Below are 16968 nucleotides of genomic sequence, written 5' to 3'. Positions count from 1 at the left end.
TGAATGCTGTGCAGATTTATCATTAATTTAAAATTTAATATTATAACATATCACTATATTTTATATACGTTGTTTTGAAGAGAGCAAAGCGAGACGCTAATGTTCAACGGCCGGTCTTTATTTCCTGTCTGCAGCTCTTTTGTATTTACAGTAAGAAAACAGTTATAAGCTTTGTTGTTTGAACTTTGAAGAATACGCTTATGCATTAAGTAATAATAAAATAGATAAATACAGTTATAAATACCAACAAGTATTGATGGATAAATCATAGGGTGATAAGTTACTCAGTATTAAATAAATAATAATATTAATAACTATAACTCTTCTACAGATAATTTTTATTATTATCCTCAACAAGTTTATATTATGTAAGATGCACTCACTATTAAAATAATCTTAATTTTTTGAAAATTTGAAAATAATAATTTAAGTGTTAATAATGCTGCAAATGTTCAAGTTTTTCCATTAATATTTATTTTTTAACTTAACTCCATTAACAAAATTACAAACATTTTTTGATGACTAATAAGTTTTATAATCATTATATGTTCAATGTCTCCATAATTTGAACTTCAAAATGTTTTACGACTTGAACTCTATGCTCAATTTTCTTTTTAAATTCTACTAACGGCCTAAGATGAACCTCAATTTTAAGCTTTTTGCCCCAGCATAACAATTTTTATCAACATTTATACCTTAAAGAAACAAAAGTCAAAAATTTAACATATCTAATAATAACTCAAAAAGAGACAAAATATTTTGAAAATTTTAACATGTCTTGAAAATACTAATAAAATATGTTTAGCAAATATATCAAATATTTACGGTTATTAGTTTTTAAATTACAAAAATAACAACATTGACCTCGTCAAAAATTGGTGTTGAGTAAATATTCCCGGTTATTCGTTGTTCTTCGTTAGTTTTCCTGTTGATAAGATGAACACCGAAAATATTTTTACTTTTCAGTTTTCACACCTCAGACCTCAAACTAAAAATTAAATTAAATTTGTTACCACAAACTTCCCTCGAAGTTGAATGTCAGAGAATTTTTTCTACCGTACAAAGTGTCATCAAACAAATTGTGCAGACAAACAAAAATCAAATTCTCATAGTATTATAATTTATAACCACATCACGAACTGAAGTTTAGTGATTTAGACGTCGGTGTCGTGTGCAGTCGAAACCACCCCAAACGTGTCAATATAAAATATAGGTATAAAGCTATAAACGTATGTGCCTTTTATATACATCATATCTATACGCAAGTGCCATAAAAGCTAAAACTCATATACCTATTTTATGCGATATACACATAGAAAAATATGACTCGTATATGTATACTATGTATGACCTGAATATCATAGGTAGGTACTAGGTACTATACCTGCACGTATAATTCATTAATATAAAGGTATACATTATGAATGCTGGACTGTTATAGTTGTAAAAGGAGCAGCATGAAAACGGACTTCACGCCGTATATTGTCAAGAATAAAGGGAGAAAAGGGTTGACCAGGTGTCTTCATTGCCGGAAGTTTCGATTGTCCACGTCACGTATTAATATTATTATATTTATATAATAGGAGTTGGTATATTTATATATATATATTATATAATATGTATATATAGTATATATTATATTATATACATACAATATTATAGAAATATACATAGGTACATAGTATCCTTTCTCGCCAGTGTTAGCAGTGAAGGTGGTGGTAGTGGTAGTGGCGGTGGTGGCGGCGGCGCCTCGATCTTGTCACACGTCGTCGTCGATTTTTATGTCCCCGACCGGGCAGGCACCGAATTTCGTGTCGCGTATTTTATTTACCTGATTCACGCAGACGGTTCTTACCCATTTTTGGCGCCAGTCTGGACACACGTACAACATGCTATATATATGTGTGTGTACTTATATACATATATATATATATATACACCATATGAGTCTGTGTGTGTGTGTGTGTGTGTGTGTGTGTGTGTGTGTGTGTGTGTGTTCCGATACGCGCGGACAACGACGCGTGGTGAGAGAAATACATATATAGAAGGAGAGAGTGAACGAGCTATAGGAGACGCAAAAGAAATAAAATAAGACGGAGAAGAAAATGTTACACGCGTGTAACATACCTAAGCTGCAATAACCGACCAGCGTGGTGTGTCGAGTTCAGTCGGTCGTAAGGTACGTCGCGAGGTACAAGTGTAAAAAAGAATTATATTATATACATCTCATAATATTATTATATCTATGCAGTGTGTAATCTAACTTTACAGATTCATTCGCAGCAGTATAATATACTCCGATACTACCGATTAATATATATATATAATATATATATATATATATATTATAATTTATAGTAGGTATTATAATATACCTATTCGCGCACACAAATCATCATCGACTTTAACCACATTGAACAACGTCAAGTTTGGCTATGCCTCCGTACTTTTGTACGTCGGACGATGACAGTGAGTACATGTCATTTTATAAATTGTATTATATACACGTAAATTTCTATCATATTATAATTTTTTATTTATACATAATATTATACTTATCATATATTATCAGGGCGATGGACTTGTGCTAGCGTGTGCATTGTTCATAAAACTCTTAGCTCATCATTATTTGGGGAAGAGATATATATCTAAATGGTGTAAAATTAATTCTTAGACCTCGTTCATCATGTAAATTATATTATGATCTATGCATGTTATAAATATATTGCATAAAAATTGTTTTTTATTCTCATATAGGTAGGCCAATTTTGCATAACTACGTATTCATAAACTTCCAATTTTGTTTTTAAATTAATGATTATCAGTGATGTTTTTTAATTTGAAACCTTAGGTAAATTGTATTAATCATTCGTTTATTTATATTAAAATGTTTCAATTGTTTTAATGTATATAGGTACTCATTTCTCGGTCATAATTCAATAAATATACAATGCATTTTTATTGATTGACTATGTAAATTTGAACTATTAAAATAAGTATAAAACTGTAAAGACTATTAATGTTGTAATTCATTAAGTTCAATTTTAGCATGGTTTAATAAAAACAGTCAAAAACTTAAATTCCCCTTGTTAATTTGGGTATGCTTCGCCCATGATCATCACAAATCACAGAAATCGTCACTGACGCAGTACTCTATACAGAGTGTAACAGCCTAGTAAACCTATAGGCAACGAATTTAAAATTTAAATTAATCAACTATGTAATAACTTTTGTTCATCAGTATTAAATATTTTTTAAAAGAATATATTGTATAATAACATTAATAACAATAATCGTATATTGCATATTAAATATTTAAATACCGTCTTTGAAATTCAAGTTAATACATAGTAAAATCTCATTAAAAATTAACGAAAACATTGAAATTAATAATATAATGTTATATCTATCATAGGTATTAGGTAAGGATCTACGTAAAAAATCGTACACATTACACATAGTACAAACATATTATTATAAATGATGTGAACGCAGTATACCTATACATCGTTTTATTATTATAATTTCCTACGTGTATTTAGGTAATATATTTGTATTATAATAAATAAAATGTGATAAATGTAATATTATATAGTGTTTAGTTTACATCTAAGGGAATTTTTGTTTTTATTATATTATACGACTTGACAGGCGGCGGCGGCGTCTTAGTCTTAAGCGGGCGTCCACGAGGCGCCATAATATATGCCCTTGCTGGGGACAACTGCATGTACCATGGTTGAACCCCATGTATATAATAATATAATAATATAATAGTATATAATATATATTATAACCTTGAATCGAATGTTTCCACGTTTTGTTTACACAAAAGGGTGAGAGAGCTATGGTTTTTTTATTTGAAATCAGTAATACACACATAATTTATTTATTTTACTAACATGATTTATGTAACACGCCATATATCTATACATGTGCTTAAACTATTCACTTAATATATAAAGCGGTAGGTAACGCATGTTTCGATCGAACTCTTTATAAGATAATTTTAGCTGCACTATATAGTATATAATAATATATACGCCCTTCTTAAAATAATATTCCCTCGTGAAATGCTTACAAACAACTATATTATATTATAATGAACACATAATTGTTATAAACGAAGATTATCCCTATAGAACGTATAAAATCTATTAAAACTTATAATCTCTTAAAACTTTAGTTTACCTTTATATATTCACACAACATATATTATAGGCGCACTAAACGTTTTTAGTTATTTCCTTTATATAGTGTCTGTATGGATAAAATGATATGATGTCAAACTTATGTTATGAAATAATTAATTACATAGGTACGCATAGATATAGTCTAGCAAAATGATATTGTCGTAAGTATACATAATATTATTTCTTTCAAATCTATTTTTCAATTCTAAGATTATTTTGCAGAAATGCTCCACCCTTTTCTGTAACTTGCATTCATTTTAATTTCTTTGTACAAACTACATCTTTGTCAAATCACTTTTTTATACTTATCGTTATAGTATATAGAATATAAACATTCTAATTGCGGTCTTTACCTATGATTTTTACCTTATTACACCTTTCTATATGTGTATCGTCCAAATGTCTATTGCAATTCATCATGTCTATGTATCATACCGTATTATATTCATATTGTTCATTAATTAATTTTTTTCTTAGTATTTCTTCCAGCACTTTTTCATAAATCAGGCTACTATTCACATACATTGCAGTATATTATTATCACATAATATCATTTTAAGTAATCAATATAATATAATAATTCATCAATAAAAATGAATTTCAGTTAAATTTGAAATCGCATGAAACTTACATATATAATAACTTACATACATAATATTGTACCATAATTATTGTATTGGTTAGCAAACGTAAACTATAATATATATATATAATATAGACCTGCATACAATCTAGAAAATTGTTGATGATCATGTCAATTTTTAAGGATAAGAATTATACGGAAAAAAATAGTTGTATAGGTACATTTTATATAAAGTGTAATATAATATTATGGAGGTATATAATCACCTAAATATTTTTATCTATATAAACTGCAGTTAAATGTTAAGTAAGAAGCGTGACTATTGTTACAGTTCATCATAAGTCATACAATGATGATACATTAACAGTCATTATATAGACGTAATATTATATTTTAGTTATACCTAATACAGTAATATACTTACTGGCTACTACACGCATATACATTATGTATAATGTAGGCATTTCTTATACCAATATCGGCTATATCCATATGTTATAGGTAGGTACGTGTTACATTCATTTTTTATTATTCAATGTATTATATCAGTAATAATAGTATATGCACGATGTTAACAACGAATTTTAATTTAATTGATCCGCAATATTTACATATTATTTATTTTTTTATAAATATAATGTACCTGAATTAAACTTATAAATACTAACAGGTTTATTGATATTATTAGGTATACTCAATATATTATAAATGTATAGGTATTATAGGTAGGTGCTTACCTATAGGCTATAATATATGTATAAGTACCTACAATATCAATGAAATTTCTTCAGAAAACTATATTTATTCATAATATCTCAATAGATTACAACAAACGACTAGGTATACCTATCTATACCTACGCTGTTCTTTATTTTTCAAAAATCTGCAATATTTTTATTATAATCCAATTTGCAGGATGATAATATATGAATACCTACATCATGTTGTATCATATTTATCTTCGTCTCTCTAAACTATTGCTTATTAATGTAATAATTTTTACTTTAACCTTAAATATAGGTTTATACAAGTAAATCTATATGTATCGTAGTTATAGCACTGAATTGATTTATTGACAATAACATACAGTGCAGGATGAATGGAATCATCATAGTAAGTTTCGAAGAATTACATATAATTATATATACCTATAGGTATTGATGTTTTCATCACAATTAATTTATTCACAAACTCGTAATATATTTTATAGCCATGTTTAAGTATTCTTTAAAGATGTACTTGGTATAACTATACGCTTAAAGCCTCGTATTAAAGTTGTAGCTATTCTATAGAAAAAGTTTATTTTTTATAAGCTCAAATGTAAAGTTTTACTGTTCTATGTATAGGTGCGTATTATACATGCAGGCACACAGTAGCTGTGCAGCGTGCAAATTTACGATGTAAAACGTATATTGTGTATGTATATACCTACCTATACATATATATAGGTAGGTATATACCTATATTATATATATATATGCGTACATAGTCAAGCTGCACGCGCGAGCCATCCGAAGAAAATGTAGTTGTTGCGTTCATATCATGTATCTATTCCGGTATTCGTATTTATAGATATGTACCTACAAGTTTTACGAAAACCCGTTTTTTCTTCCCTCAAATAATACTATAGTCGCACATACGCTCGCATATGAAACGCGAACCATACATTTTTTAAAGCGCGTATACTTTTCAACTTTTATACCTGCGTCTTTTCTGCGGGTTCTGTCGTTGTAGTTTATTATTTTAAAATTACTACCCTAAATACTGCAAATCCAGATGGAGTTATATATATATGTATTATATGCACCTATATACACACAGTATACAGGTATACCGCTATATATATGTATAGACTATAGAGCGTAGTGTGCTGAAAAAAAAGTAATAACACAGAAAAGTCACTCGTGGGACTTTCTACTGTAGAATCCCTTTCTTTGATTACACTTTCGAAGGAGTAGGTTTACTTGTTTTTCTGTCCTATACACGAAGCTATTTTGTACAGCACTCAAACAAACGAATATATATATATATATAACAGAATACTATATAGAATATATCACATATATATATATATATAGGTATACCTATTCCAAACACAGATATCTACATATATATATATTATATCAATACCTACAGAACATATATTGTGTGCTATTAAACAAATACGATATAAATAGGTACTACACACAAATATATATATTAAATGTGAAACTATATATGATCTGTATTATTACACCTATTGCAGGTTATACATGATGTTTGAACATTTCCTATAGAAATATTTATTTTCCATAGCCCCAACAACTTTTTTTAATAGAAATATACAATTTTCTTTCGTAATAATACGCCGTATATCATATAGAGACATTAGTTAAACTTATAAATAAGGAGTTAACTATATATTTATGCTTTATTTGGATGTTTGTGATGGATTCAGGGACTGCAGTCTATGCGTAAATTAGTTTAATTAATTATAATTATAATAGGTACTTATACATCAAATATATAGTTCCTGTGATGAGATTATTATTTCTGCGTAATATAATTATACCTATGCTAACTGTAATATTTGATTTTAATTGTTTTTAATAGGATACGGTTTGTCGGTTTGTTAATAATTTATGATTTTTCAATATGACTGAGTGACTATAGTTGGTTGTTTGAGGTATCCATGTTTTTGGATAGAGAAGAGCTGCTGGTTATAACAATATATTGTTTATATTTTTACCTGAGACCTGTATATGGCTTTAGATTGTTCACGTATAGGAAATTAAGATATTCTATAGGTAGTATTATCTACTGCAGAGAAACTGTTATAGATAATTTTTAAAAGTAGAAACATTTTAGCGGTGAATATTGTTTAACTATACTAAAACTATATCTACAAAAAATGTTAGACCCCCCCCCCCCCCGAAATTTTTCTCCAGTTACGGCCTTGCTGTTACAGAAGGTCTGCCATTCTAAAATAGTACTTTGTGGCATATATAATACCCATATATCATATGTATATAACATATATATATTGATTATAGGTATATATATATAATATATACCTGATATTGGAATTATATACCTATATATGCTTAAACGTTATAAGATATCTGTACGTTAATACTTTAAGTACTTATACCTATGTCTATGTATATTATATATGTATATCTAGATATAAATATAGGAATATACCTAATATATAAAGATACGAGATACCTATAATATCTATATATAACATATTTTTTGGTGCAAAATAAAATAATCTTATTATCATTACCTATAGTGCATAGATTTGTACTTATATATAAAAAAAATCTAAATATTAAAATATTTATTTTGTTATTTCTGTCATGTATTAAAAAAAACATAAAATATTTAACAAAAAGTTTTTATTCAATTAATTAATTATAAAAGTTTTAATTAAATAAAAAGAAAATTACGTATACCAACCTATACATATATATACTGCAGTGTAAAAAATCTTTGAAGAAACCTGCTGAACTATATTCTAGTCACTATATATACCTTATTAGTTATTAGAGCAATGGAGTTAAATTGTAAAACAGATATATAAAGCGATATATTATATTATAGGTATATACCCACTTATTTTATCTTATTTATTATAATTTACGACAGGGCAATTATTCAATTGAACATTTTCCCCGTAGAATCATAATAATTATTGTCGATATGTCAATATGTCTATGAATAGATACTAAAATATAAAAATAAAAATGTAACTAAATACCTATGTGCATAGGTTTTGGTAACTATTTAAGAAAGTACACATTTTACTTCGAAATATGCAGAAATATAATGTAATTATGAATATAATACGCCTATATACAAACGTATACATTTATTGTAGATTTAAAATTTTATGATACATTTTCATATATTTATATTTTATTTTAAAATTAATTTCTCAAGAAACCTTTATTTAATATTTAATATTATGTATGCTTTACATAAAATCCGTGATTTATATAGTTATCATTATTTTTTTATTTTCTTAACATAGGTTTCCTATTAGATATATATTGCATTCTTTAGTTAATAGGTTTATATATTTTTTGAGTCTAAAAAAGAAGTGAACTGCTGCAGAATTTGTGAAAATACTTTATATATCTATTACACCTTTAATATGTGTGCTATATAATATATTATATAGATGCGTAGATATAGGTTTATATACTTATACACAATACACATAATAGGCATGTAAATTGTAAGGGAACTGTATTAATTATTGATAGTTCACATAGTTTTCATACTTGTTTCTAATATAAACACATGTCAGTGTTGTAAGTATGAAACATTAGGTTTATATATGGCAAGTACCTATATCGTTAAGAAATCAAAAATATTGTCTAAAACACAACGTGTAATTTTATGTAGTACATATAGTAAGATTTGTATGTATCAATTTAAAGGATTTTGTGAGTAGTTTTCGTTCTTTCGGTGCATGCGCCGTGAAACTGTTTTTTTTTTATAAAATGTTTTATTTGTATCATTATTTTTATGCGAGTATATAGATATTATTATAATATTCGTTGGCTATTTTTGTTGTTGTTTTCCACTAAAACTTATTTCACACAAGGAACAACGGTATAGTTAGTTATACACCTATATATAAAACCTATATCATATTATTATTTTGTCGGTAACACGAGTGCGTCGTGACTCGTGAGCGAAATTTCATACGGGTGCTATACCACCGCCGTGGTGTACCTGATACGACAGCGACGCCGCGTACGACGGCCGACGCACAGCGACGGCGACGGTCGAATCGATAACTGCACACGAACGGACGGACGGAGGTGCGCGCGCGCACACGCACGCACCACCGCCACCGCCACCGCCGACAAAGACCGGAGCCAGACCGGCCATTTTACGGCGCTCGTCACCAATAGTCGGCGTCGATGGGCGCGGTCTCGGCCGGCGGCCAGACGGAGGCGGCCGGCGACACCGGTCAGTCCGACAGTACAGTGTGTAGTGCGGTGCCGCCGGGACGCGCGTCCGTCCCCGAGTCAACGCAAAACATAAATAAATCATTGTGCCTATTAAAACGACGAACAATTAAATTTTTTTCTAATTGTTTGCGAAGACTACGCGTGTATAATAATATCGTGTGTATTATAGTGCCACGAGCCGATTTCGCTGGCTTTATTTTTTTTTCCGCTTCGTCGTTATGAAATTTAGTCAATACAATAGCAGTTTATAGCTGCAGCAGTAATCGTTACACGAATATTCAACCATAGGTATATATGATATATTATATACCCTATCTATGTTTAATGCAACACACTTCCATATCTACTGCTACCTATATTACTGTCCGCGACCATCTGCATTATTATACGTTCTATTATGTAATGGATAAAGATGTATTGTTTCAACGATAAAAACACAATTTAAATTCGTTTGTAGTTTGCACACGGCCCAAGTTCGTTGCCGACGGCGGCGATTGTTTTATGGTTGAACGAGCATCCACCACCGTGAGTTCGACGACGTCGAGCGCGTGGGCGCCGGGACACGCGTGGTCCCAGTATTGCAGCCCGTCTGCTGGTTCCACGCTGGCCGCCCTGATGCCGTCCGCCCTGCACAGGGGCCCCCTGCGAATATCGCCCGTCAAGTCCGAGCCGTACGACATGGCTGCCGACATACCGCCGTCTATAAGTAAGTCAAAAATGCATTTCATAATTATATACATATTTTATATACATCAGTTATATACAAGCGCGCATCCATATGTTTAGAGTTTTCACCATTAATTGTGTAAGTCTTACATATATATATATATATATAGTTATGTATAGCGTAGGTATGTGCACGTTAAATTTGAGTATCGTATAAAAAGCCATATAGGTACCCAATTTAGATGTAGGTACCTATATATATACATATAGGTGTTTCGTAGAAAATTGCATTTATGAATGACTATAAATAATATACTGCAATTATATATATTATGTACATATTCTTGCTTTATATTTATATTCATATAGTATAGGCAAGTATAGGTACGCATATTGATACAATCAGGTAGGTTAGGTTAGCTATATACATATAGTTAGGTACGATTCGGCAGACAAATATTAACAATGCCATATAGTAACATAATAGGCGATAAAATATGGGCGATATATAGGCGCGCGTACCTATATGAATACTACAGTCATATAAGTATTATATATTTATATTTTATATGTAGGTTTATCTTATAAGGTGTATAATATATATAAATAATAATATTTTTGGCTTTGTTCCCATATGAATAAGAACCTACACAGATTATGTATAGCGTAATATTATTGTAAACGAATACATATTTATCCATACATTTAATTTTCATTTAAATCATTGCATAAAATGGTAAATATATTCTATTGAACCATCTTCAATTCAGAAAATAAGTGTTTTGATATATAATATATTAATATAGTTTCGGTAATGGCTGTACACTGCAGAATATATAACATATAAATATATATTTGAATAGACATATTATTGATAACAAATTTAAGTACACAAGACAAGTGTAGTGATATTTTAAATAGGTGATATGCAAAAATATTTTATAAAGCTATTCATTACATTATATATTATTATATATGTCTGCCACACTCACGTATATAGGTGCCTATACTTTGTTCAGGTTTACATGTGAAGCTTAACTATATAATATATAATATAAACTTAAGAATAAAATGTTATTATTTTATTAATCGTATAGTTTATATATTATTTTTAGTTACGTTATAACCACACATTGATACACGCATTGAGATATATATTATATGATTTGAGACATATTTTTCTATGAATTTTAGTGGTTAGCAACTAAATTTAAGCCAAAAAATTAGGTACTAAAGTTACAGCCATTTCAATTAAAAAAATTAAGAAAACTAAGTGTTATTGTGCCATATATAGATATTCTAATCTACACTCATTTGTACACAACTCTAAAAGTATGGAAATATGTAGGTATTACTAATATTATAACAATTAGAACTTAAAAAACAAAATTCAAATTGCATGCCTGGGGCTTTGCACAAAAATATTGATTGCTCAAACTGCAGTTCCTATTCATTATACCGTTTATAGTTTTAAACTCTGTTTATATTTCTATATTGTAATAGCTGGGTTATAATATTTATGTTTATGAAACATATAATATTATAACTTTTAAGAACTCTCGTTGGTACAATATTATAACTATTGTGGATGGATTTATAAATAAATTACTAGTATACTTATAACTGTACTTTCCAAGCACAAAATGTACATATAGTTGTATAGGTACATCAAAAGATTTAAATCTAATATTTTAATTTTGCACTTTTTAATATTTTTTACTTTTAGATAATTATTTTTGATACTCTGAAGATATTTTTTATATATTTGGATACTAAACGTATATCCAAAATATAATTATTCATTCACCCAAAGAACTTATTAATAAATATTGATAAATGTTTTTTGAAAAATTAGTAATTCTTATTACGAGTATAACTATCTGGTTGTTTTACCTATAACTATAAATTATATAGTTATATAATTTTCAAAGCTTTGATAATATCCTTATTGATACTGTTACGTACCTAAATTTTTTCTACATAGGTACATTTTTTACAATGAGGATTTTTAAATGATACACCCAACTCCACATAATTGTTTCTTGTTGAGCTTAAATAAATAGATATATTTTTAAAAATGTTAGAGCCTCTTTTTAATTGGTATTGTGGCATTTTCGTAGATCCTTAAGCCATATTTTTTTTAATTTAAGGGAATTCAAGCCTCAATAATAACATTTAACTATTTACATTAAATAAATATAAGGATAGCTGGAATACCTATATATCAATATATACAATTTATCAATGTATATACTATATCAAATACAAATTTGATTTTAATTTTTAGTTTATTTACTATATAGGGTTAGGTTAGGTTAGGTTAGGTTATTTACTATATATAGTATGGTATACCTACCATATAAAAATATCTTTAACATATAACTATAAATTGCTGCAAGGATGAACCAAAATAATGTCTCGTATGAATATGAGTTTAAAAACATACATGTATGGGTATTGTTTACGATGAACATATAATATTATGATATAACTACATCATATATACATCAGCAATTGGTTAGGTATACCTATATGTATAATTATAATTATTTAGTCAAATATTTAGTAAATGCTATTATTATATAGATGTATGGACATTGGTATCTATAGATATAGACGTATAGTAACAATGTCTTATAACTCATTGGACATTTAGTATACGTATATAATATATTGTTTATAAGTTCATATTTACCTCTTATGGTTATCCTTTTTTTCAACTAGACATTCATCTATATCTTTACCAATATCTAAATAATATTATCTTATGGTCATTTATTTTATAAAACAAATAAACATAAATAGGTATATACTGTTTGTTTATAAGTAGGTATTCAGGATATAAAATAGGTAGGTATATTGATAATTGTAATGCTGGGGTTTTAATGAGCGAAAAAATTAAAAATTAACCTGGAATAATTTTAATATATTAACTTTTTAATTTTTTGACAATAACTATAGGTACAATAAAATTATAATTGAATAATTATTAGCTCATAAAAATAATGAGTTGACAAGTTTTAAATTAATACAATTCATATATGTACTCGTGATCGACTGGTAATCTTGAAGCGAGTTTGTCATAAGTCAAGTCATTGCGATAAATCCGAGACTTTATTTTGTTTTTTGAAAACCAGATTACGACGTGTCATAGTATAAAAATGAAAAAAAATTCATATTTTATACTGAAATCTGAGGTGGGTTATTTTTTATTTTTCTCATACTCTTTAGAAATACCTATTAGTTGAAAACTTTTTAAAATGTCCCATAAACTTCGTTAGAACTTGCTCTAAAACTTCAAAATCCAAGAAAAATTAATAAATTAATTGGTATTTACATACATTGCACATGCACGTATTTTTATTCAATAAATAAGCACAAACAAAACAAAAATTAGAAAAAATGACGAGTACCTATACTTATCTGTATAATATATTGTACATAACTCAATTGCAGACACTAGCTATATATATATATATGTTTTAGGGCTTACCTTATTAACATTAATAATAAGCCCCTGTTTATATGAAAATATTTATAATGTTTTAATGTGGGGCGTAGGTATAAAGATAGCCGCTACCACCTACATGACATTTGAACAATATTTTTTATTCGTACCTACTATATATATATTTTTATTAGGTTATCATTAATAGGTATAAATGTTTTTTAATGTAAAATGTGTTTAAATGTCAAATTTAAATTATTTATATTCGTACTGATTATTAATATAGGTTCACATGTTAATTTTACTTTAACATATTCAAATCATAAAGGAATATTTAGTTAAATTTCAAAATGAAAGCATATCATATTAGTATATATAATATGATTATACACTATACAGGTACGATGTAGGTATTACTATACCGACTTGTAAACCAAATAAATTGAATGTAATTATATTTATTCTACATTATATAGGTACTATATAGATTTAAATATTAATGGTATTATGTGTTTTGGCCAAAATCGCGTGATTTCATTGATAATTGAAAAATTGATGTTATCCCGTAGAAAGTCGGCCATTCATATTTCATACAATGGTCATATATACGATAATGTTATCAATCAGATAAATAACATATTATAATAGGTATTATATCACAGAAAATAAATAAAATAAAATATACATAAAATTGAAGAATAAAATAAATTACTTGTGAGTAATTTGGTACAATGAAATTATGAAACAAAATTATAATACTTGATAGTGGTCAATACTCGCCAATGGAGTATTTAGTTTTCATAATTTCATAATGTTAAGAGGATGCCACATCCGCATTTGTTGTCTCCGTTTTACAAATGTACAACATACCAAAAACTATTTTGCATGCGGGACAACTTGATTCCCTAATTTTAGAAAAATTACCATCATTCCACAACGCATATAGCCATATAGGGAAGAACTGTATCTGTGATGTTGCTTTTTTTATTTGGATACGATAAATACAATTAAAGTTATCTCCGAAAAGATAAGTTTTTATTTGGTTTTTTTTCATTTAATTATTAAAAATTATTGGTTAGGTTGCCTACCAAAAAAATAAAAACTCTACGACACAGGTAAAGTTCTTTCCTATGCGTTGCGGCATTGCGATAATTCTACTATATAAATACAGAGTGAGTAAAGTTGTCCGGCGCAAAAAAATTTTTGTTATGTTGTACGTTTGTTGTAAGACAGAGACAACACATGCGGGTGTGGCGCGTCAAGAAGGATACACATTGCCAACATACTATAGTATACTACTTATATATCTTAAAATACATTTTTATCTTTTGGAGTCCCACAATACTTATATACACTATAATACGTCTATACAGACATACAGTGGTCCGACCGACGAGCTGGTCGAGTATCATTTCTACCTATATTTTTCTGTACATATTATAGAACTATAATATTTTTATGTGCACAGTGCATGCTAAATCTATATAAATAAAAACATTTTTTATTTTAAAGTATTTAAAATTGTATGATATAGCCGGTAAAGTAAAAATATAGAAAAATATTAACAAAAGAGAAAACGTACATATATCTACCTATTATTTAAAAAATGTTTCAACTACACTTGCTTTATAGGAATGGTTGAGTATTGATGACTGTATTAAATTATTATAGCTGTGTAAATAGCTGACAGTATGCTTAATACTCTTACAACGTTATTACTTATATATTATTTCTGATTTCTGATAAATGTTTTAAATAATTAATTTTAATAGTAAAATTTTTTAATTTAAATAAAATATAATAATATTATGTACGAACATTTCTCAATTCAATCCAAAATTCTATAATAACCGTATAATTAATAATGATAATTATATGTGTTGACTCGTTGTAGTATAATAAGTATTTATAAAAGTAACCGGGTTAGGTTTAGGTATAATAATTATGTAATAATCAACATAATCATTGTTTTTGTTTATTATTTATTATTATTCAATTATCATCAGTTTTATATGTTTGTATATAGGTATTTGCGTTAATTTTATTACTATTTTTTTTTTATTTTTTTTTTATGAGGAATGTTTTTATAAATACAACAGTTTTACAGCATTTTCTATACAGAGATTTAATCCTAAAAATATATATTTTTAACATTTAACATTTTTCTTACTCATTGAAATTTGAGAAACATTAAGATAGATAATGATCAACTGGATTTTATTGACTTACTCAGACCTCTAAATCTGCTCATAAAATATACAGCGGTTACAATAAATTATTATTATATATTTTGTATTTATTGCTCACATTATTACTGTTTTATCGATGACTTCATTGGTTCGTTTTACCAAATGTTTATACTACGGATAATATTTTTTATGTAAGCATTCACTTTTTGAGATTAGAGGTGCATACTGAGGTTTACTATTATTAGTATTATTAGTATTTAATATATTATTAGTTATACATTATGATGCACGCGTATCATTTCATTGAATCCACTGTACTTTTTCGACAATATATCTATAACTACGGTGGATCATCACTTAGTTCATTCTGGTTATTTGTGATGTTTCAAATTTCAAATTTTTTTTTTATTCGTGAGTAAAAGTACGTGATTTTTTTAAAACTGTTCGCCAATTATAGAATACATATACATATAGTTTAAATATTATACATATTATGGAAACTGTTATGTTTATACATAGGTATCTACATATACATATATACCTATTGATACATAGATACCATATCTATTAGCAGAAACTTGAAACACCTATAACTACTTTCAATCTCGTTTGCTAACCAAAAATTTAATTCTTCTTTCTTATTTTAGTTAGGTAGGTACTTGTATGTACTAAGCTAAATAACATTTTTACTGCAATTTCCATGCTTATATTGTTTTAAAGCATATCACAAAATTTATCTGTGGTTAATAACATGTTAAATCTTGGCAAATTTCAGGATCTCAATAAAATCATTTACGATTATTTTGTGAACAACGGTAACTATTGTATAACACGGGTAGGCAACATACAAACATTAGTATCTGTGGCAGTGTCTATCGGCTTCCTGTAAATAGTGTCCCTGCAAACACACAATACGAATTATAAT

At 27.8% G+C, this 16968-nt stretch overlaps 1 protein-coding gene across 3 annotated transcripts in view; it reads left to right on the top strand.

Moving 5' to 3' along the window:
* Positions 1-2173: 2173 nt before the first annotated feature.
* Positions 2174-16968, top strand: part of LOC111037710 (insulin gene enhancer protein isl-1-like) — a 51567-nt gene continuing 36772 nt past the window's right edge. For 2 of the 3 annotated variants that reach the window (XM_022320431.1, XM_022320430.1), the window contains exons 1-2: positions 2174-2469; positions 10198-10446. In XM_022320431.1, the coding sequence (XP_022176123.1) occupies positions 2436-2469; positions 10198-10446 (283 nt within the window). In that variant the 5' untranslated portion in view covers positions 2174-2435. Of the gene's footprint in view, positions 2470-9725; positions 10029-10197; positions 10447-16968 lie in introns of those variants that run through there. The other variant, XM_022320432.1, reaches the window with a different exon arrangement.

The sequence above is a fragment of the Myzus persicae genome, unplaced genomic scaffold, assembly GCF_001856785.1.
Source record: "Myzus persicae strain clone G006 unplaced genomic scaffold, MPER_G0061.0, whole genome shotgun sequence".
Taxonomy (NCBI): domain Eukaryota; kingdom Metazoa; phylum Arthropoda; class Insecta; order Hemiptera; family Aphididae; genus Myzus; species Myzus persicae.
The sequence above is the reverse complement of the archived record's forward strand: the minus strand, read 5'-3'. Positions and strand labels throughout refer to the sequence as shown.